This window comes from Numenius arquata, chromosome Z, assembly GCF_964106895.1.
Source record: "Numenius arquata chromosome Z, bNumArq3.hap1.1, whole genome shotgun sequence".
Taxonomy (NCBI): Eukaryota; Metazoa; Chordata; class Aves; order Charadriiformes; family Scolopacidae; genus Numenius; species Numenius arquata.
In genome coordinates, this window is record NC_133616.1 from 78678484 (window position 1) to 78702581 (window position 24098).

Below are 24098 nucleotides of genomic sequence, written 5' to 3' on the forward strand. Positions count from 1 at the left end.
AAGTTAGCTCACTGTTAGTATCTAGCTTTAGATTCTGCCTCGGAAGCGAGAGCTTGCTGGCACTGCTGCGTAAACGACTTCTCCTTTCAGTGCATGGCCTCTGATACTTATTCCCTTAGATGTGATAACTTAATTCTAGTGGAGTGTAGCAATGCAAAGAATATATCACATATGTATATTAATGCAAAATGAAAATCCACTGTCTCTACAGAATAAAGTAATTTGCGTGTAGTTTTAGAATTTTGCATGAAAAAAATGTGTTGGCTCACATTTTAATGACCTTTTTTTTTTCTCCGAAGTGAAGCATCTTCCGGTAAACATCAGTAACTAGAAGAAAAATTACTTGAGAAGCTTTTCAGTTTACTTCCAAAATATTTTCTGTCTTATGGTTGAGATCATTTCTTTCTTCATCTGTAGAAGACAAATAGTGGGCAGGGTGAGAGGTGATGGGAAAATGACAGTTTTGTCATGAGTTTCTAATTCTTGTTTTTATTTCTAAACTTAACATGCTGGTATAATGGGTAAGTGCTGAGTGTGATTTCTGATTAAGGGAACGCAGCTTTCTAAATGATTCTATATTCATCTTCCGTGTATTTAAAAAAAATCCAAACAATGAAAAAAAAAAACAACCAACAAACAATAAAACAGATATTGAAGGGGAGCAGTATATCATTCACAGTCAGTCTGTTGTCCATTGGGACCTCTCACAGATCTGCTCATTTTTGGTATAAATGAAGTGTTTAGTGGTTCACTGTTTTACATAATGTTTTCTTGAATGATCTGAAAGAAGAAGTAGAAAGCACATTAATTGCATCTGCAGATGATATGAAGCTAGAGATCCACAACAATTGGAAGAAAGGCAAGAAATAGAAATTGATCTAGAGAGCAGCAATGTGCAGGGATTTACAAAAGGAGGCTCACCTTGGAAGTGTGGCCCAAATGGGAGACATGTTGTATGTAAAATTAGCTTATTGAAGTGTTAATGCTGAGCTTTCACTCATGCAGTAAGGAAAATCTATTTGTCTTGATATTCCCACCCAGTTTGTTAACTGGGTGTTATGGTATTCTGATCTTTAACCAGTTCTGGTGAATCTTCCTAGAATTGTTTCCAATTTCAGTAATACGGTTTTGGCAACAGTAGGACAAATAACTGTGCTTCTTGTATTAGATGCATGCAAACAAACAAAAAAAAGCGTTACGTTGAGAAACTTATACCTTTGTTTTTGTGATTTTTTTTTTTTTCTTCCCCCCGCCCCAAAAAAGAATAATTCAATTTTAATAGAATTCTGTGTTAATCAGTGGTGGAAAATACTCATTTGTCCCAAATTCAGAATACTTGGATCTAAAATTGTGTTATTTTGTGCATCTGCTCTTTCACCAGTTTCCTTTTCCAATCTGGGATGCTAGCAGGACTCCAGAGCAAAACTGTCCCGATGTCCCGAGCTGTCATTTTCTTTACGTTGTTTTACGAATGGCTCATGCTTTGCCTTAATGCTTTGGAAATGAATCGGATCTGGCTGCCTTTATGGCTTATCAGTCTCTCAGGACTGGGCTCTTTACAGAGGGAATGCCAATCAGCTGTAATTTGCTGAGATAACAGTGTTACTATTGTTAGTGCTAACATTTCTGTTTGTTAAATAGGCGGTGTAATAGCTTGCTGGAACAATTTAATGATGAAGAAACAGCCCAAGAAGCGTTTTGGTGCACTTTGTGTAATGTTCTGTATGAAGGAGGCAAAGGAAAACCGCATATTTAATATCACGTTACTTTTGGCTTAATTAGGGCTGGATCTAAACATCTCATGTTTTTCTGCACTGAGGTGCTGGAGATATCTGCAGTGCAACCCGGGTAATGCGCTCCTACAACTGTAGTGAGTTAAGATTAGATGATTTGGGGAGGGCGGAGGAATACAGAAAAATACTTGTTTTGCGGAAGCCGTATGAATTATTTTTTTCCAGTTGATCTGTGAGCACCTGCCTCATAAATTTAAGGCTCCTAGTGATGGGCTTGCTATGCTTACCTTTTGTGTGCCTGCTGGAAATGCTCCACAGATCACAGTATGTAAGACACAGAAAGCAGTACAGTGAAGTTTCCTGTAAAAAGTATGTGATACTTAATTGCTTTGTGTAAAGACTGAATTAAAGACTACATTTAAAGAGTTTCACTGTGTTAACTTTGAAATGAGCACCTAAAAAGATGGGCAACAAAATTCATTGTGTGCCTGTAGCATGGTGGGAAATCTGTCCATCACCTCCTCTGGGGCTGGCTCACACGTTAGCAGAAACTCGTCAGGCTGGCATGCACATCTTTCTCCACTCTCCCCCTCTCCGTTTTGAGAATTCATCATAAAAGGTAGCATGCCCAAAAACCTGGTTTTATTTCTTCTGCTGTATCAGCTTTTATAAAAAGAAGGACATCGGGGTTTTTCTTACAGATTTTCAGAAATCCTTTCATGACAGTGTTACATGAAAGCTGAGGATGTATTTTGCAGTTTCAAAGCTCCACGTTGCACTAGCGGTATAGTTTTATGTAATATTTTTAAGTAAGAGGCTGAACTGGTGTTTGTTTATAATTACAGTGGCTTTTGAAATGTCTGCTCTGTGTTTGGCATGACTTTGATTGTGAGTGGAACCAGGCTTTCAGCTGAAATCTATTCGTTTTAACTATTCGCTTTAACTTGTTTTTGTAGAATTCATATTTTATGCTCTTGTGCTGACAGGTAAACTGTAATTTGGTCAGTGTGCATTTGTCCTGATTAAGCATATTTGCCCATGCCTTATCTTAGCTGATTATATTAAAAGTGTAAGACAAAAAGATGTACTCTTCTTGCCATTTCCTCCGCAGTAGAAGTAGGAGATTGTGTGGCTATTTATCTGTGCTACTGTGCTTCTGTATCTCTGCAGCAAGTATTAAAGTGTGGCATGAATTCTTTATCCGTATAGTAAGGTGGTGGCTTGCAAGTGATGAAAAACAGTTTCCTTTACGCAAATGTCCATCTTTGTTAATGCTGTCAAATGGCAAGTGTGATATCCAGGGAATACACGTCACTCTGTGGGTTACTGATAATGTAATCTAATTGCCAAAAATAAATTAAATGCATCTTTTAATCTATAGCCATAAGGTGTATGTAAGCTAATGAAAAACAACATGTTAGAGACAGTACATGTGAATTTGGAAGAAAGATCAATGGCTAATTTGAAATTAAACCTTTGGGTTTGCCACATTGTCTGATAAATTAACCTTGCTGAAGAAGCTCGTGATGGTATCGTTTGTTTTTGCAGAGACTTCCACAGATAAAATACCTTATCTATGTTGAAGGACTGTTATTTGTTTCAAACAATGCCTTTAAAATCTTTATGAGGAATTTTTACAAGGTCTTTTTTAGCAAAACCTTATGTATTGCAGTAGTAAACTTCACTTCTTAAAAACTGTTAACAAATGCTATGTGGGTTTTTTTTATGGATTACATTTATTTCATTATTTGTTATGCCCTCCCAAGTAAAATGAACTAAAGGGAGGAGAACAATGAAGGAAATGGCATTTCTGATTTTAAGAGGCAAAGTGCCACAAGACAAACTGAACTCTTTCCTAGCACGTATCACGTATATTTGTATTTTTTTAAGATGTTACTGCCACGTATTGAAGTAAAAAAGATGAGTAATAGTTCAATTCATAGTGAGATGCCACGACAGTTATGTGAATCCTTTTAAGAATTATGCAATAAATGCAATAGAGGACCCCTTCTTCCACATACCCCTCATCAACTCAACGTTTCTGCAGGCATTTCCAGTCAAAGCCAAGTCATTTTGATGCCTCTTTCCTGAAAGGTCTGCTTCTGCTGTGGTCTAAGCTGGCCAAAGTCTGGCTTGTGTCATCCAACCCACTCTGCTTTTCTCTGGATCTGCTCCCTCAATTCGTTTTTTGTCAAGCTGGGCAAATGGTGGTGCTGCTAGACGTGGAGTGGTGACAGAAAAGTCCCCTATGGCTCTGTGGGCTCTGTCAGCAGTGGAAGTGCACCTCAAGGTGCTTTGGGTTCCCCATCATCAACCCACTCCAGAGCCCCAAAGGCAGGCCCTTCACTTCTGGTTTGCTTCTCTTAAGATAATGCATGTGACCCTGGTCAAGCAACCTTAATATCTTCTTTGATTGCCACCAGCTGTCATGTTGAACATTTTTTATATCTTCACCCAGCTTTGTGTATTTAGTTCAGCTGATACTGTTTTGTGCATATGGCTGAACTGTTCCTCCTTTAACATAACAGAAACTACAGTTTTGTGTTGTTTCTGCCGGACCAGGCAGAACAAATCTGTTCAGACCTCTTGTATATCCTGTATAACATCCCCATTGATGAAGGAATACAACTATTCATTATAGATCCTATCCTTTAATCTCATTGAATTATTGAGGCTGCCTATTTAATTTAAGGACTCCTTTTGTTGTTATGAACTTGCTTACAGACGAGTTTTCATCCATCAGGTGAATGCAAGCATTATAGAGAGGCGCTTGTAGTGCTACTTTAAATTAAAGGTAATTAATGTTCATTTGTTTTATCAATAATATTTATGTGGTTGTACTGCTCTGTGGGTACCAGAATGGGCAGCAAGTTACTTCAGCTACTGCATTGGGCAGATGGCAAGAACACATTAGCAATACCGATAGGTTTTCTGTTCGTCTGGTTCTCCATTGCATCAAAAATGCCTATTATATAAAATCTGTGGTTGCACATTTATATTACTACTCTCCTCCTATCTGTACAAGAGCAGGGTGTTGCTATAGCATGTTACACATGCTGCGTGGCATCTCTTTTCCTGGCCATTAGAAAGTATGTCAGTACTTATGTCCTGTGCCTGTTAATGACAGGTGACCATTAAAATGGATTAGCTGTGTAAATAATTGGCGTGTAGATTATCCCACGTATTCCACAATTATTCTTGTGACTAATTTGTTATCTCACTTTGAAGTAGAGGACTGTAAAGTATTTCTTATGCTTTTATTAAGTATGCATTGAAGTTTTTTGGATGAAGGTTTTGTGATCTTTCTAGAACTGATGAAATAACTCAGTTTTTCCTTGTGTCCTAGTTTAGACTTGGATCTCTGAAGCTACAAAAAGTTTCGAGTCCGGCAGAAGTGGTTAAGGAGCTGCTTGGTTACTGCCTGGACTGCCTGGGAAGACTGCAGGCAAAAAATGAGCATCTGCAAAAAGAAAATGAAAGGCTTTTCAGCAACTGGAGTGATGTGGAGAAGCGGTAGGTTTAAAAGTGAATTCACAGGTGGTACTCGAGAAACTCACAAATACTTACTGTCAGTGCCGGCTTCACTGGTGAGCACTTTTGAAGTCATATGCAGAAAGGAGCATGTACATGTTTCTTCTGTTGACAAGTGTTTTGAGCCCAGTTACTTACAGCCCGTGTAGTTGTGGATCTTCTTCCTATGTCAAAAATGCAACTGGTGTTACAAACTGTGCAATTAAAGCTGGTTTTACGTCTATGAAGTGAAAAAAGGACCTCTTCTCTGTAGAATCCTCTCCACTTTCTTCAGAAACCTTTCCACTATTTTCTATAGTTTGTATGACAAACAGTTTAAATTATTTACATTTTTGGGTGGGAAGTAAGTTGCCATTGTTTAATCTGTTTCCTTTGTCAAAGCAGACAGAATTGGAAAATGACTGTGCTGTTATAGGAAAAAGCACTGTTATTTTTTGAGATTTTTTTTTTAATTGCCATTGCATTTACGATCTGAATTGCCTTCCACTGCACTCTGTGGTGAAGTAATCTTTGCTTATTTCAGTTAGAATAAAAGGCTTAGCACATATAAGTCAGAAATTTATCTTGTTTTTCTATAGCTTTATCTAAAGAACCACATTTAGGAAGATTGATGAAAGAATGTAGCTAATTGGCGTTAATTTACCTTGAAAAAGAGAGCTAACTTTTGGGAGGAGTTAGTTTTGTTTCCCTCTCATTAAAATGACTAACAGTTTCTCCTGACAATCTCCCTGACAAGCATATGGCCTTCCTAAGTAGTGTTTTACTGCTTAACAGTTTATTGAACAATAGCGTATTGTATAACCAGTATGCTGTACTGCATTACACGCTAATGTGTAATAGGCATTAGTGCTTGTATCAATTTCCATGGTGGTGTGGCACTTTTAAAAAGAGTAACCCCCCCCCCCCCCCCAAAAAAAAAATCACAGTTGCCTGACAGCCTTTGCTCTTGGAAACGGTGTACGCAAGCTTCGAAAGCTGGTGGTTTTCTTTAATATGTTTATATTCTGAATAGCTGAAACATGATTTTTCAAAATAAATACTGGAAGTTGTATGGTCACCAGACTTTGGCCATGTCCACTAAATGGAGAATAAAAATAATTTTCATCCAAGCAGTTTTTGGTTTTTTATTTGTTTGGGGGTTTTTGGTTTGGGGTTTGATTTTTTTTTTTAAATTCTTTTTGCCACAGCCTAGTTTATGCCACTCTCTCTCATTGCTCTTTTGGCTCCAAATGCTTTTGGCATTGCTTTTGCTCCAGTGTTGTGGCTTTCATGGAGCTGAACAAAAGCTTTACCTGCCTTTGTTCAGTAGACAGGATTTCAAGCTTCATCCTCTGTATCGCTCACAGTGGTGAGTGGCAAAACATCTGGTGGTGCGGAGAATTGGGCTCCCTCTTTGCCCGGAGCTAAGGCACATCAGCTCCAGAGTTTCAGGTCCCCTTGCTTACAATCCCTCTCTTCAGAGCCTCACTAGAATTAAAAGATAGCATGCAGACTTCCAAGAGCTGTTCGGGTTAAGCATGGAGCAGTGGATGGAATGATTCAATCAATCCCTTTTCCATTTCCCTACTCTTAATTGGCCATCGTGAAGGTTTTGTGTGCTCAGCCAAGCAGCTTTGCCCCATAGCTCTCCAGGGTCTCTCTTTACACCTCTTACAGAGGTGTAAACTTGTTCTGCTTTCCACCCAGTCTCTAAAATGGCAAGCAAGTTTCCTTCAGGAAGCTAAATCTGCCTAGGAAGTAATCTGTAAGCAATTACGTGAGATAGTCCACGCAGCCGTAAACAGCTCGCCTGGCAGCCCCGTGCCAGGTACAGGAATGGCTCCTGCCCCTTCCCTCTCCAGTTCAGGTTCAGGGAAAGGTGAAAGGCAGGAGCAGGCCAAAAATCCCCTCAAAGAAGAATGGCCTGCATCATCAAATTGTTGAATGACTGATGTACTCTAGTCTAAGCTGTGAGGCATCTGAGGTCTTGAGAGTGTTTCTGGTTGAAGCTGTAACTCCCTTCATTTTCATCGTCTTGCTTATTGTGATGACCTAAGTGCAGGATTTTACCTGGCTGAACATTTCCCTGCTTTTAGGAAATGACCCACGTGTAGGTGACATCAGTTATAAGGGTTATTAGCTAGTTGGACTTTTCAGCACTTGATCTAAAAACATAAAATAAAAATTACTAAGACACTATCTGGCAAGATCCAAATAGAGAGGCTATGGAAATTTTCAGAAGAATTACTCTGAAATTGCTGCAAGTGGGTGCCCAGGGCAGGTGTGGGGGGTGTGTGCATGCCCACCTCGGAGATGGATGAGTTAAAATATCAGAGCAGAACAGCTGTTGTTTTTATTTGATATAGATAATTAAGTTGGTAAATGTAAAGTAATAATAATCTGTAGCAAAATAATTCCTTGGCCAATAAAACACAAGTTAAATTTCTGATTTGGGTGTGGTACATGTTAAAAAAATTTAGTGTAGACAAGCCAAAATCAAAATAACTCCTAATTTATGTTGTGGTCAACTATAGTGACAGTATATTGAAACCACAAACAGCTTATAAAAATGCAGGCTGAGTTCTTTGGTGGTTGAAATGGACTCTTCAGCGTTAGCTCATCAAGATTCAATACCATTGCCAATGTTGGGGGAAGGGTGAATCTGAAATGTAATACAGCGGGTGCCGTAAGACCAGTAATTATATTACAGCACTGAGGACAAGGATAAATAGCAGAGACACTGAATTTTTTCTTTCTAGTGTTGGGGTGTGGAAAATGTATAAATGCCATTAAATTACGTAGTTCACGTAACCTCTGTGAAGGACATGCGATTGCTCTACGTTTAGGCAGCACTTAAGAACTGGACAGTTACCTTATTTTCTCAATTACTGTTTGTAACCATTCCTAATACTAGCTGGTTTCAGTAGGCTGTGCAAGCTTTTTTTTGTGATGGCTATCAACATGTGCGTTTCTGGCACATTAAAAGCATCACACTTAGAGAACTGAGAGTTGTAAGAATATAGAAATTGGAAAGCACCTTCAAATAAGGCTTGCACCACTCTAGCCGTTAACCTCCTTTTATTGTCATTGTACTAGATAGTTGTCTTTGAGATGAGCAGCTTCTTTATTTGGCCTGGGGAAATGGTATTTCAGTGAGACAAACCTCATACAGGCACAAGCATGTGACGAATTGCAATTAAGGTTTGTATTTGTAACCGATGAAGTATTGGAATGAAACCCAGCCAGCTTTGCTCAGTGGTCACGTAATTCAGGTAATGCATGCCTGAGTGAATCCTAAAGGCTGTGCAGAGTTACAGCCAGAGCCACCACACACACACATACGTTCTGCATAATTAATGCATCCCTGTTCCCAAGCAGCAGAGGGCTGTTGCTTTTTACTATTCCATTTTTAAGTGTCATCATATGGCATATAACTCATAACTTGCAAATGTAGCATTAATGTAATACTATTTCACACTGATTGAATGTTATGCCAAATTAATGTCATATCTGTGTCTGGGGAATGTGTTTATGTATGGATTACTTTAAACAACAGGAAAAAAAATCAAAAAAAGGTGTTCACGTAAATGAAAACAATCATACAAGATTAACTGATGCCATACTACTAATTGATTTTGCCTACAGGGAAGAGTTAATATTCTAATCTATGCATATAGTCAGTATGTATATTTCAAGATGCTAATATTTTGCCCCAGAGAGTGAAGAAATTGCCTGGTCTTGCAATAGGTTCTTATAGCGTGTTTCTTAACATCCAGGCAGTTTCAGCCTTACTTCATTGAGAGTGTAGAGTTATGTGGATTTTCATCAGTGGACCTCTTTGCAGCATTCAAGGGCCTCGCTGAAGTTATCTGATATGACACCTTTTTGGCCAAGTCAGCAAAATGTCTCAGTGTAACTATTTGAACCAACCTCAGCTGCTCTGACACAAACCAGTCCATTGGCAAAATAAAGGGACTGTAGTAAGCACTTTCTTTAGTTAATACTGTTTTGTGTATGGGAGCGGGGACTTTTCTGTAGGATTTGATACAGATAGGATTATTTTACAAAAAAATCCTTGTTTTCCATTTTTATGTGTACACAGATAAATAGTTTCAAGCATGTAAATGGCAATTTTCCCCAACAGCTGTATTTATTTTTTTTTTTAATGGATGAATTCTACTTGATAAGTGGAAGGCAATTCCTGTCCTCACCTTTCTCCTTCCATGAGCTGCTCAAAGCACTTCTGAACCCTGTATTAGGGTTTATGGTTCCTTGTGAATTGTCCTTTTGTTCCCCACTAAATGGTTAACTTTCCTCTCGTAGGTGGGAAGTCTCCTGGTAGTTGATTAGTACATATGATCTTTCATTTAGGAATTATTGAACCGATCTATATGGTAATGATGTTCTGCTATTTGCATTTAAATTAGATGAATTATTTATCAACTATCAAGCATATCCTTAAAGCATTGCACAGTAGACTTAATATTTCATGAGATTATTTTCTATTGTTGTTCTTCTTACATCATATATGGTTTTGATCTATGAACAAAATAATCAGTATTTATATAAGAAGTCTGTTGAAATTTCCTACCTTATAAATTAATATTTTTAAAAACTGTTACGTGTTTGGGTTTAATAACAAAGGAAGACTTCTAAACTTTTTTACCACCTTGCATAGGTTGGTGAAAAGAATGTCGTTTATAAATTATAACCAGTTGCTATAATACTGTAGTTACTGTGATCAATAAGATTATCAAAATGTTTATTTGCTTGTTATGAACACAGCTATTAAAATGTTTGTGTTTCAACCCAAGGACTAAAAACCTATGAAATACAAGAATTAAATATAGGGTCTCATTTGCTATAAGTCACTTCATTTATTGTGCTCATGTTTGCTTATATGCTAGTTTTGCTTTGATTATGAGACAGTGTATATCCATATTCTTAATTTTATATTTCCATTGTGCTTTGTTTTATTGACATTCACCTACCTACAGGTGCACGTTAAACCTTTAGAAATCTGAAGAATATTTTACTCTGAAGATATTAACTAAGGGCTTTTAAAATATTTTATATATCAATATTTACTATTTTACTATACTTACTATAACATTTACTATATCAATATTAATATCAATGAAATTATATTTCATTTTATATATCAATATTTACTATTCCATTTTTAAGTGTCATCGTATGGCATATAACTCATAACTTTTTTAGTTTAGTCCTCTGCCAAGTAATTGTCATTATACCAGGGGAAAAATAATCAAAATATCTGCCTAATGGTGGCTGCAAGTGTACAAGATCTCGCCTCTGTACCTGTGTAATTCGAAAATGGAGTTGTATTAGCAAATACAATTAGCATTGTATTTGTCTGAAAGCCTGTAAGGGATAACGGTTGCCTTCAGGAGTTGCTGCAGCGTCCTGTTGAGCTTTGCCGGGAACTGGTTTCTGTACCTCACCAGAACAAGACGGGCAAGGCTTTTGATGGAAAATGGTCAGGCAAAGGCCTGTGTCACCCATGTCTACCTGGGGAGTCCTGGCAAGGAAAGAGTTCTGGAGCTGTCGTGCTTGTCCAAAGTATTTGGTGGTCATCTGAGCCCATGTTGGAGTGCAGTTGTCTGTTTCTTGGGTTTTGGTGGTTTTTTTTTTTTTTTCCTGTTCAAATGTATTGCAAGTCAGAGTGTGTGGACAGGTCCTGATTTGGGACCTGTCAAGCTTAATCATATCTATTTGTAATCTCATTATGTGTATCCTGCTAAGTTATGCCCATTATGGTGAATTCAGCATTGAAACTAAAGAACGCTTGCCTGTTTAAATTTTAGTTGTCTCAGCTGCATGTGTGCAAGAACCTGTCAAAAAAAAGCATGAAGAGGAAGCTTTCCCCTTGGAAACTTTCCCCTTTTGGTAGCAAAGTTCATTTCACTTCTCTGTGAAAAAAAGCTTCTTCTGGCCTGTTTCAAACACAGGACGCTGGACTAGTCGTGCACGGTTTGGTATAGAGACTCCTGTAATAGGAAGGCTGACCTCACTACAGAGTTTTCTCCCAGGAAACATGGCATATTAAAGAGGAATATTGTAACAGTTAATTTTACATTGTAGGCTGGAAAAATGCGTGGAAGCTAAAGAAGAACTAGAGGCAGATCTCTATAACCGGTTTATTTTGGTGCTGAATGAAAAGAAGGCAAAGATAAGAAACTTACAGAAGTTGTTGAACGAAGCTAAAGAATCTGCAGCAGATGCCAAATGTACAAGGTATTTCCAAATTTTCCTGAGTTACTTGGTATCATACCTGATGCATATTTTAGTTTAGTTTCCGTTTCTTTGGCTCTAACAGTGAGTGACAGTTCTTCCTGCCTTCTTCCAAGTTCTTCCAAGTGCTCGGTTATCCAAAACAATTCTGTTAGTCAGGAAAGCAGAGGATTCTTTGTGGTGTCACTGCAAATAGCAGCATAGTGCTTTGGACACTGTAGCCAAAAACAAAACATTCAATTAATCTGTCCTTTTTTTTTTTTCTGTTAGATTGCAGTTGATTTTTCCAATCAGAGTATGTCTCTGCCATTTCCATAGGTGGTACTTTCTTATGCATTCTCCCCGAATTATTTGATTCCTTTTGTGCTTTGGGAAATGAGAATACCTAAATCTAAATGTTTTCATTTATTTTTTATTTCAAAAATATCCAGAGAAGATGGATCATTCTAATGCTACAACACACCTTAATTTCTTTGCTATTTTTATCCTACTTTTTTATATCTTAACTTACCTTTTATTGACTGTCCTTGGATCTGGATATGCTAAGCTATTCAGCATGGAGACTGTATGTTGAGTATGTATGTGTCATGTATCAGCTTGCATTGCCTAATAATTATCAATTCTTTGTGGGAATAATAGATGGCAGAGATATGGGGTTTTTTCCTTTTTTTTTTTTTTCCTAGGGATAGTGCAGCGTCCAGTCAGATGGTTACAGGGAGAGAAAATGACTATGATGGCAGCACTGATGAGGAAAGTGAAAATTTAACATGGGCCTCGTTACCATCAGGTAAGACATAATGTATTGTCTTTGGGGAATACCACGGACAAGCCAATCATTTCATGTGAATAAACCTTAATGAAGACAAAATGCTACCTGACAGATTGCTCTGTGACAAGCCAGCCTGCAAGCCTTAAAAATATCTCTCTTGAAGCAGAGTATAATACTGGCGTTTTGAAATTAGAGAGAGGAAGTTTAAAAGCATGTTGTACATGTGAAGGTACTGTCATTTCTTCCAAAATGACAAATTACATACTTCGCAAAACTAACGACAGTCTAACAGTATCTGAACCATCAACAATTCCATTTTAAATTCTAGGAATCATGATGTGTATGCAGTGATTGCTAAAATGTAAAATGTAGTTCCTGTCAGTTTCAATAGTGTTTAAAAAGGGGAAAGAGAGGAGGTTTAACAGCTATAAAAAGAGCTGTGTGCATAAAAGGAATAAAAATGTATTTATAGCAGAATTAATTTTAATTTTTCAATGAATTTTTGGCCTCATGAAGATGCTAATGAAACTTATTTTACTAGTTTTTCCAGGACTAGAGACTTGTAAAGTATATGGAGTACAACAATTACCCATTCTGCAATACACGGTAATTCACTGTGAATCATAAGAAATTTTTGGCATATTTTGGCATATTAGTAGGAATACACAGGACAAATACTCTGAAAGCTTTAAAGCTGCATTATTATTTACCATATAGTCATATTATATATATAAACTACCCTTCAGGTGTGCAAAGTTTGCTCTGGCTTCTGTCACTGGAGCTTTCTTTTTCCACCATAGGTACCGGTAATCAAGACGACAACTTGTTACAGCAGTTTACTGTGCCTTCTGGGAACCACAGGTGTTCAAGACCCTGATACCAGTGGTGTTCAGCTTTGTAACTCATATGAGCCTGTTTGCTGAGGACTTTTTGATGTGATATAAAGTAGGCAGAGCTTCAGACAAATGGAGAAAGTTGCAATCATGGAAAGAAATGATTTTATATTGTACTATGCTCTTCAGTTCAAAAGTCTTTGCTTTCAAGTGGTATTTGGTCAGTTCAGATAACATGGGGAGAAATACTTTACATTAAGTGAAAAGGCAAGGAAAAGTGGAAGGTGATGATTCTTTTGCTAGTTTCAGTAGGGCTTAACTAGCTCAGTGAGAATTTTAAGATAGACGTGTATTTAAAAATGATAACAAACCCCCACTGACCTACTCAGGCAATCATGAGCGACTGGGCTGATCAATGCTATAGGAAAAAATAGTAACTGTATTTTTATTTGAGTTGTAAATAAAAGTGTGCTTTCTGTTGCCTTTGAGGGATACAATATGTAGGATTTTGATCATGACTTAGAGAGTTGTTTCAACTGCAAAATTTGCAAATAATAGGAAGACTATATACTTAATCCTTTGGGTAACACCCTCAAGTTTCTCAAGGGAATGGCATTGTTGAACCTGCACAATGAGTATTACTTAGGTCAGTTGATACTCTTCCTGTGTACACAGCTTTCTCTTTCTGTGAACAATAGAAAAGCGCAGATAGGAGCTGAATATCTAAGTGTGTTCTAGGATTTTCACATGCAAAAAGAGGTCTGAGGCAGACTGTGTCCCTATGAAAAAGATAGTGATTCAGGAGTGAGTGGCATGAGCTGATAATGAAACTTACAACTACATCAGGCATCAAGGACTGTAAGGCATAAAAGATAATACACATAATGTTTGAGTTTTTTCTGTTTATCTTAGTTTTCCTATCTTCTAGTCCAATATTACATTTCTTTTCCTTCTGGATTTGGAATGTCATTGTGTGGGTTGCAGGAGTCAATGAGGATTAGAAGAACTTTGAGAATGTTTTAGTAGATATTGGTGAGAGCCACAATCAAGAGAGATCATAATTTAAAAACTGCTTTGAAGAAAAGTGAAGGCAGGTGTGTAGATGTACACATATACACATAATAAGTGTGCATTTGTATATATGCATGTCCAGGATTTAAAAACTGAGAAGCAGATGCTGGTTGTCATGAATGACAAGTAGGAACTGCAGCAGATGGCTGAAGAGAGCCACATGGTATGAAGGCAGAGAATCTCAGGCCAGGAGGTAGAAGGCCGATGACCAGTCTTCAAGTCAGTTGAGAACACACATGCAGCTGTTATTGGCCTATTAGTGCAATGATAAAAAATTCACTAGTAATAGAAAAAGCGGCTGTGTTCAGTAAGTGCTTTTGGTTTGCGTTTAGAGAGGTAAGCTAGGTTTATTTGCATCATAACGTAGTTCTGTTCTAGCAACGAGGGGGGCCAGGAAACAGCAGCTGTGAAATCTTGACATTTTGAAATTAGCCAGGCAAGATATGTTGAACTACAGAGTTTAAAAAGATGGCTGAGGATTTTTCTTAACCACCAATAATTGTTTTTCTTCTAGAGTTTTTGAGCCACTTGAGAGCATTCTAGGGGATTTGGAAAAAAGCTGCTAATATTTACCAAAAGAAAAAGTAAATGAAATAGCACATTCAGTTATGGGTGTATCAGTCTGGTGTTGATTTGATGCAAATATTGGAGCAAGGCTCAATGAAAAGAAATATTAAGAAAAAGAGTAAGAATCGTTGATTATGATCTTTGTAAAGGTGCAGAAACTGAAGGCTGAAAACTAGGTTCTTCCGTGATGAGATTACCAGCTGGCTGATGAAGCTAAAATTAGTGAAATAAAAGACTTACTTCTATAACATATCATGCTGTACCACATTTTATTTGAGAAATTAGAACATGGAAATTAACACATGATATATTCTCAAAGGAGGTAATATGTCTATCTCATAATGGAAAGTTATCAGCCCGTGTATCTGTGGAGTGTGAAATTGAAGATAATTTATATAAATGAATTTGCATTTTGTGATACATCAACTATAAATGAAACATATGCATTCTAACATTATAATGCCATGATTTCCAGTCCTTTGGCAGCTACTCTTCATTTGAGAAAACCAACAATGTCTCAAGCTTTGCTTTGTCTAGCTCCTCCTGCCACATGGAGCCGGGTACCTCTATGGATTGCCACCATCTTCCCCAGGTGGACTCATTTAGCAAAGCCAAGAGCCACTTGGGCAACATTTGCGCTCTGCTTTGTATTTCACCCTTTCTGGGAGGGTGGCACGGTCCTTCCTGGCCTTGCAGGAATCAGCTTGGGCTTAGACACCTTAGTTCAGTTGGTCTCTGCCTGACCACTTATCAGTTTGTAACTTCCCAGTGCTACCTGCCTCACCTGGTAGGGAGCCACTGGTCTAGTGTAAGGCTACTTTGGAAATTGAAAAATGTATAGACTGTTCTCTGAAGAAGAGAGATTTAAATTTAAAAATAAAAATTAAAAAATCCTAGAGGATACTGAATGCAAAAATAAACAGATTTGCAAAGTTATGGCAAAAAGGACTGTGTGATTTTGAGTCAAGATATGATTTGGCTCCTTGGTGCAGTGCTATGTCAAGTTTGGACATCCAGATTTGAAGAAAAACATAGATGTTAGCAAGTTGGGGAGAATAACATTGAGATAAAGGTGGAAGGATTAGCTAATTATTTTAATGAAATGTTGAGAAGGATCCTAAATGATCATTGTTTCCATGGAATGGTCATAGTTTCTATTAGACGATGGAAACAACATTGCAAAGTGATGTCATTGTAGATGGTCATTCCATCCAGCAAATATTAGGTGTTTGATGAACTTTAATAACTTAACATTAAACAAAGACAAAAGTGGGACATTATTCCTGGCAGGATAATGAACTGCTAGAACGTTTTGGAGTGGGTTGTGATGGGTTCTGTCCATCACTGCCAGCGTTGAAAACACGATGGCATAGCTTTAATGACAAGACAAGATCTTGTTCATATAACATGAATTTAAAAGAAGTACACAACCTATGTTATGTTGGGCATTGGAAATGGCTGTTACTATGACAGCTTTTCCTCTATAACAGCAGGTGAATCACAGAATAAAACCATTTCTTGTGTCTTCTACAAAAATGGGTTTACTCAAGCATCAGTGTTCAGCAAGGTTATTGGGTAGGGTTTCAGCCTCTCCACAGCAGGCGGTTACATTTATTTGTTCAGCTTCAGACAAATTTTGTGTAGGGGCCTTTTCCCTACAATAGTAGTTACACTGTAACCTAAAAATTTAGGGTTTTGGCACTTACAGTACCATGTGTAGATATGATTTATGGATTGCTTTTTGACAGCAGTTTCTACTTCATAGCTTAAAGCCAAAATCAACTGAAACAAAAAGTTTTTGTCTCTAATCTACATGCTGATGTAGTTAATGCATTGTATTGTAGAAGAACAAATTAAAATTGAATTAGTAGGTATTTTAGTGTAAGCACTCAGGAAAACAACTGATGTGTATGAGAAGTAAAATTTTTAGAAATAGTACAACTTTTATAAATAATACTGTATGTCTTTTTATACAACAGCTTTTTCCTTCATGCCATGAGCATGGGGGAAATTTATTTGACATATTAGTAAGGATTGTGAATGTGAGAATGAAAAAAGTACACAACTCCCACTTTCACTGCAGTTTAATAAATTCTTAAGCAGCAGCTACATATGATGTGCCAAGTCCTTGTAAATGCCTGTGAGCTCTTGTTTGAGAAAGTTTCTGCTCTGGAAGGAGGACAGGAAGGAAATCCTCCTACTATTAAGCAGTTCTTCATGAATGGGAAGGTATGAATGTTTCTTGGGTGCAGGGGGAGGTTGCTTTTGGTTTATTTGTTTATTTGTTTTACTGCAGGGTTGGTAAGATTCTAGCTGAGCCACCAAAACCAGATATAGATGTTCTTTTCTCTGCTGGCACTTCAACAAAGTGCCAGGGACTTCGGAGGCTCCTCACACTTAAGACTGCTGACGTGCTGTCTCGTTGTTTCACTCCTCCCTCATGCGTTGCATCTAGTCTTGCACTTCAACTCTTTAATCAAATATCTGGTATTTTGTTTAGCTTGACTGCTGTCTAGCATTGTTAGGGTCATCTTTTTTGGGTGGGACTGCTAGGTCCTGTAACAGTAGAAAGAATGATACACACATGCAGATGAGAAGCACCTTGAGCAGGCTTGGAAAGATTACAGAGAGATGTTGATTGAAGTAAGACTGTAGTTCTTTTCATGTTTTGTTGCCAACAGGATCTTTTTTAAAAAAAAAAAAAAAGGCCTGGAAATTGTCAATCTGTATTTCTCTTAGCCCACAAGAGTGACTTGGTAACTCAGCATGATGCCACCACACAGATGCAAGAAGTTCCCGTCATTTTAGAATGCTTAAGAACAATCCGGAACGCAACTCAGCTATTACCGATTCCTCTTTCTTTTGCTCAGTGCTAAATTTTACTGTTATTATTTACTCTAGCTATTGAGTCCTTTCTCTTAGGGGACCTAATGAGACAGTAAGATTATCAGACTAAGAAAGCATCGTTTGATGTTATGATTAGCAGTCACAGAATCATAGAATGGTTAGAGTTGGAAGGGACCTTAAAGATCATCGAGTTCCAACCCCCCTGCCATGGGCAGGGACACCTCCACTAGAGCAGGTTGCTCAAAGCCCCATCCAGCCTGGCCTTGGACACCTCCAGGGATGGGGCATCCGCAACTTCCCTGGGCAACCTGTTCCAGTGTCTCACCACCCTCACAGGAAAGAATTTCTTCCTAATATCTAATCTAAATCTCCCCTCTTCCAATTTAAAACTGTTACCCCTTGTCCTGTCACTACACTCCCTGACAAAGAGTCCCTCTCCGGCTCTCCTGTAGCTCCCTTCAGATATTGGAAGGCTGCTCTGAGGTCTCCCCGGAGCCTTCTCTCCTCCAGGCTGAACAACCCCAGCTCTCTCAGCCTGTCTTCATAGGGGAGGTGCTCCATCCCTCTGATCATTTTCGTGGCCCTCCGCTGGACCCGCTCCAACAGGTCCATCTCCTTCTTATGTTGGGCACCCCAGATCTGGACCCCCAGTCTCCAGGGGGAGTCTCATGAGAGCAGAGTAGAGGGGCAGAATCACCTCCCGTGACCTGCTGGCCACACTTGTTTTGATGCAGCCCAGGATGTGGTTGGCTTTCTGGGCTGCCAGTGCACATTGCCCGCTCGTGTTGAGCTTCTCGTCCACCAGCACCCCCAAGTCCTTCTCAGGGCTGCTCTGTAGCCATTCTCCACGCATGTTTTTGTCATACAAATGAAATCCTTTTATTAACTGGAATATACTTTAGTAGTCCATATGTCAGGAAAGCTTTAAAATAGGAGTAGGGATTGGATAAACATTCACCCTTTCTGCTTCCTTCCCACGAGCTTGAAAGGTAGATGAAGGGTAATAGTTTCCCTCTTCACGGTGTTTGGAAGGTGATCAAAGAAGGGAAGTCCCCAGGTATATGAAGAAACTGCAGGGAAAGATGTCATATACTGAAATCTGTAATAGATATGAGGGATAGCAGGTGGGAGATAAGCAATGGAAGAATTTATTTACAATTTATTATTGTTATTTTCAGTTATAATGCTGTTATAACTGCCTGCTTGTAGACAAAACAAGGCTACTGGGCACCAATTTACAGTCATCTTGCTTTCTCTCTATTTTCTTTTCTCTTGCCCATGAATTCCTTAGTCATATTTCACATTGAAATTGGTGAAAGTTACTGCTTCTTGGGGTAAGGAAGGATCTCATGATCTGGCCTGTTGGAATAAATGAAGTTGTATGTTCGGTTTCTTGCCACATGTATGGAAATAGTCCATATTTAGTGAATGCACAGGCTTTCAATGCTTATACTTTTCTACATGTTTGATGATGAGGACAGAGTCAAAATTGATTCTAATAAACTCGCTACAATACCCAAAATAAATAAGAGCAAGCACCTTGCCATTTTCCACTGTTTTACTATGCAAATGTTCTCATCCCCTTCATTCAAGTTCCTGCCTTGGGGATTACACATTGTGCCTTCAGGAGGCTATGGCCCTTTAAATTTAATTAGTTCTGTTGTGTAGGCCAAACCACTGATGGCTCGATGCTGCTGCTTAATAAGCTTTGATCAAAGTTATTCAAAAAAATGCCTATTATAACAGCACCCGACTGTGCTGTGCAGTTAAAGTTCCATCTGTGAAGGCTTCACTTTTAAAGCCTATTTTAAGGAGTTTTAGAACTTGGCCATTTTAATTGACTTCAGGCTTAAATTATTATTTTATTTTTTTATCAAACTATAATTAGAAATGGTTCATCCCAAGGAATAATCTAATTTCCCTTTCCCTTAAAGATGTAGATACCTTTTTTCTGAAATTTGATATTGATCTTTTTTTTTTCCCCTAAACCTGATGGTTTTATTCCTGTAAAACATCTGCAGTTGCCAAACTGCTTTCCCTCTGTGTGCCATGAGGCACTGTAAATGCACTTTGCATTTACACCACAAATATCAACGTGTTTCGCATCCCTTTAAAAATCCTGTTATGAATATTGCTCTAAGAGAGATTAATAAGATATTACTTTAAAATGTTTCTATGAAAATTATCAAAACTCCTTATATCCCTGCATACACCTTCTTATGTACTTCAGTATATGAAGTGATGTAGTTGAATGTGATTGCCTCTAAATGAGTCATTATTTATTCAGTGAAGTGATATAATAAGTGTGATATAATGGTAATGGATTTATGTTTTGGTAAGACTGTTGCAGATTAGTAAATTTGGTGATTGATCAAAAAAGTAGAGTACCTAATGACCACACTGCAAGCTAGGTGCAAAGACTGACTAATATAAAATTAAAACTCTTTGTTGGTGTGTTATCCACATATTACTAAATGTAGCATATGAAGGAATTTTCTTTCATTGTGAGCTATAAAATGTTTTGAAGTGTAATTAAAACTCTGCTTAAATCATCAAATTAACTGTCTTTATCAGATTTAAGTTAAATTGTAAGACTTTCATTTTAGAATCATTTCCAGTCCAAGCTGGAATTTCCAAGCTTAATGCACATCTATGAATACTGGCGTTTTTTTACCTCCTCTTAAAAACAAAGCTAGTTTAAACAGTTCAGCAATGTACATTTTGAACAGAGGTGGAATTATTTCATATTTTTTATTTGGATTTAATATTCGAAGAGCAACAAATAACATAAAGTTCCTGTCATGAAAAAAAAATCCAAATCAAATCTGTTAACAAAGCAGTACCTTTATAAATTTTTTCTTCTTCCATGAATAAACCTTCCTGGGGTTTTCCCCCTAAGGAATCAAACTATCTATATGTTTTTAACCATCTTGCTGTAGTTCTAACATTACCTCTACTGCTCTTCAAAATGTGTTGTACTTTGCTATGGCTTGAGAGCCTGAAAGTATTAAGCACTATTAGGCGGAGATAACAAATCCTCATTGTATTTATGTGGAGTACCAACGTGTTCCTATGGGACACATAAAGGAAATGTAGAGCCTCCTTCTGTTCTTGCTCATATTTCACACCAATTTGACGTGTACCCAACAGGCTGTAATTAGAGCAGAGCTGGACATAAATTCTGCGAGTCAAGCCACTTTTGCACTGAGCATGCACATTCTGATACTTGTTTCCTTTGCAAAATCCTGTAACTTGACCATCTACAAGACAGCACTAATTCAGGGGGACCCTTTCTTTGTTTTCTCTTCTTCATGAACTGCAGAAGACCTATTTCAACACCTGTTGGTTGAGAATGTAATTCATCAGTTGTGAAACTATAGCATGAGTGGTGCCTCAGACAGCCCTGTTCTGTTTCATCCTCCTTCAATAAATAGTTAAAGAACAACTGCTTATCAGGTAAATAGGAAACTTCTGCCATTCATCAATAACCTGCCTGAGAATCTCTGTTCTAACACTGCTGTTTGCTCTTGTGCTTTTAAGTCACAGACTCTGTATTTGTTTAGTATCCAACATAATGGTCCTGTTGGAACTGAAAGAACTGGGAATAGTTATTGTTCTTATACCAAAATATGCTTCAATACATGTATTATGGACCATAGAAATTTCCAAATGCAACATAGAGTCACAACAGTGCTTTATTTTCGACTACGCAAACTTGGCAATGAAACTGCTCTATCACACGGTTTCACTATCAACTTCATGCCACATGCGTGCTCTAAACAATTGAGTTGCTGGTCATAAACTGGTTAACCAAAAGGTACACTCAGAGATTTACTTTTCCTGGGGGTTATTTTGGAAAGGTAAAACCGAGCCAGACTCTTCTTCTGCCCTCTCTCCCCCTCCCCTTTTTTTTTTTCCTTTTTTTTTAATTTCCCCTCCTTTTTCTTCCTTTTTACTTTTTTCCATCTTTGTTTTCTTTTTTTTTTTTTTCTTTTATTTGCTAAAGGATATTTTACTTTATTGTGTTACGGTTTAGCTGCTTTTAGTGTAAATAATAATCAGGTCTAATTCAATGGGAATTTTTTTTAATTTTGTGTTCAGTTCACACCATTTGTTATGATAGATTTCTTGTGCATGTTTAGAAATCTAGGTGTTTGCTTTTGGTGTCTGGATAGTTTTATAGAGACGTAATTCAGAGAGGAAGAAAAGGCATCAGAAATATTTAAGTATGCTTCATGGTATATTGAAAACAAATGAAACAATTCACATGCAAATCACACAATGCGTTTGTATTCCCTTCCCTCTTGCAAATATGGATGTACTTTAGAAAAGTTGATCTTGGGTTTAGCAGTATCAGCTCTTGGAGAAGTATCCTTTCATCAAAGAGAAGTACTGGTTCTTGAGAAAAATGGTTCCTGCAGGGGTACTGATAGCAAGTTTCTATAATCCTGAACATTAGGATAAAAGCTCTTATCTTCAGCTATTGAATAGGCTGCATATCAGTGGCAACCAACAAAGCCCGGGTGCTGCAGATTCTTGCAGACCAGAGAGTCTTGTGTTCAGTGAGCAGCACATTTGAGCTGAATTTTCTGGTGTGACTTGAAACCTGTGACTGTTGTGCATTTTCTAGCAGCTCTTCTCACTTAAAGGTGAATATTTTGTAGGTTATATCTTCTTCAACTTCATGTTTCATGTGTGTTTTCTCATGTCTGGTAGTGACTCAAGTAATCAAAAGTTGCTTTTTTTTTTTTTGCACAGTAGCCAGCTTCCACTTCTGTATTTTGAATGTTGCTCTCTATCTGACAAAATGCTGGAAGGGCATTTACTCTGTCCACCTGTGTAACATTCACTGTAATAATTATCTTAATTACTTCCCAACTGTATTAGAATGTCTCATTCGAGCAAACAACCTATCTTGGTTAAAAGCTGGGTTGGCTGAAGATTGCACTATAACCTATGGTAGTTTCCTTGATCTATTACTTTTCCAGGTCAAAGCATGTATCCTTGGTTTTAACTTGAAATTTTCTCAGCTAAAGTTCACACTGTGATTCTGCTAAGCCTTTGCTAGATTTAAGAGTTGGTTTCCTTGTTTGGGTTTTCTTCCTGTAGCCCTTTTTTGTTTCTTCAAACCCAGTGAATTCTTGATTGGAAACATAGTTTACGTCTAAAGAAATGTCAAAATCTTCATACTACATAAAACAAGAATAGAAAAGGATTTTCTTTTCTTTAATCCTTTAAAAAAACTGTGATTAAGAAGAAGGAAATCCCTTTGTTCCATGAGCCAGAAGTCATGAGTGTAATACTCCAATAACTTTTTGTGTTTGGGTTTTTGTTTGGTTTGGGAGTTTTTGTTTTTGTTATTACTTCCTTCTCTGCTCTTCTATCCTGCTTATTTTACTGGGTATTTTTGTTATTTATGTCCACCCAAAGTAATAGGTGCTGTCATAAAATCGCTTCCCTATTTGTCCTTTAGTTTTTATGCTTAAAACAGCACAGAAATCAATCTAAAAGATATTGAGGGTGAGGTGATAAAATTGTATTAGAAAGAAGTTGCTTTAATTAATGGAACCCCTAAATGATAGCTGTAATTGATACACAAATTCCACAGAAATCATTTGGCATGATGCCAGATTTCTTGGAAAATGTTTTGGTTTTTTTGTTTTGTTTTGTTTTGTTGAGCATTGTACTGGAAAGCTGAGAAGTTCCTTTTCATCTTTAGGATGAAAGGCTCTCCTCCAGGACCTTTTTCCTCAATCTGCATAACACTACATACATCCCATACATGAGCTGCATGTAGAATATTAAGCATTTTTAAAACTTAGAAGGGAAAAAATGGCTTTAAAATGAATCAGAGACAACACGCAAATGACGTCTGTAATTGCTACTCCAGTTTTTATACTGTGCCTCGCTATATTCTCGTTGTTTTTAAAGATTAACCTGAGCTTGTTGATTTATGCTCCTTTACGTAAAACAGGCCAAATGATCTCGTAAAGAAGCTATCAGTTACAAAGCCTGTGCTCAAGGAGATCAAACGTGAAGTTACACACTCTGAAAGACGCTCACATGTGACCTAATGGAGGAGAGACGTTTTCAAAACTGGAGCTGTCAGCAGCATCTTGCTAGTTTTTTTTACTTACTGTATAAATTAAAGGGAACAAAAGATACAATGCCAAATCAGAAGCATTGTAAAGTCTATCTTTTGCTGTTTTTAATTGGGTAGGGATTAGAAACCAACATGTCTGAAACAGAGAGAATATATTTCCTCATGCTTACTAATGCCTCAGTTCATTATATAGTTGTTTATATGTTTGATTTATTTGACTCTGGTATGACAAGTAACATTACAACTGCTAACCCCTTGTAAAGAGCAAAATGGGAATTCATGAAGTTCAGAGCTTTACGTATATAGCTTTACATAGGAAGACAGGTGCAAAACCCACTCTCTAGTATTTTGCAATGCGCATTCCAAAACAGCATGATTTTTACTGTAGTTAGATAAAATTTCTCTCTGAA

The 24098-nt window shown here is 37.6% G+C and overlaps 1 protein-coding gene across 1 annotated transcript in view; it reads left to right on the top strand.

The window, feature by feature from the left end:
• XRCC4 (X-ray repair cross complementing 4) overlaps window positions 1-24098 on the top strand; it is a 173340-nt gene that overhangs the window by 60089 nt on the left and 89153 nt on the right. Inside the window, exons 3-5 of the mRNA XM_074166431.1 lie at window positions 5080-5246; window positions 11349-11501; window positions 12182-12285. Coding sequence (XP_074022532.1) covers window positions 5080-5246; window positions 11349-11501; window positions 12182-12285 — 424 coding nt within the window. The remainder of the gene's footprint in view (window positions 1-5079; window positions 5247-11348; window positions 11502-12181; window positions 12286-24098) is intronic.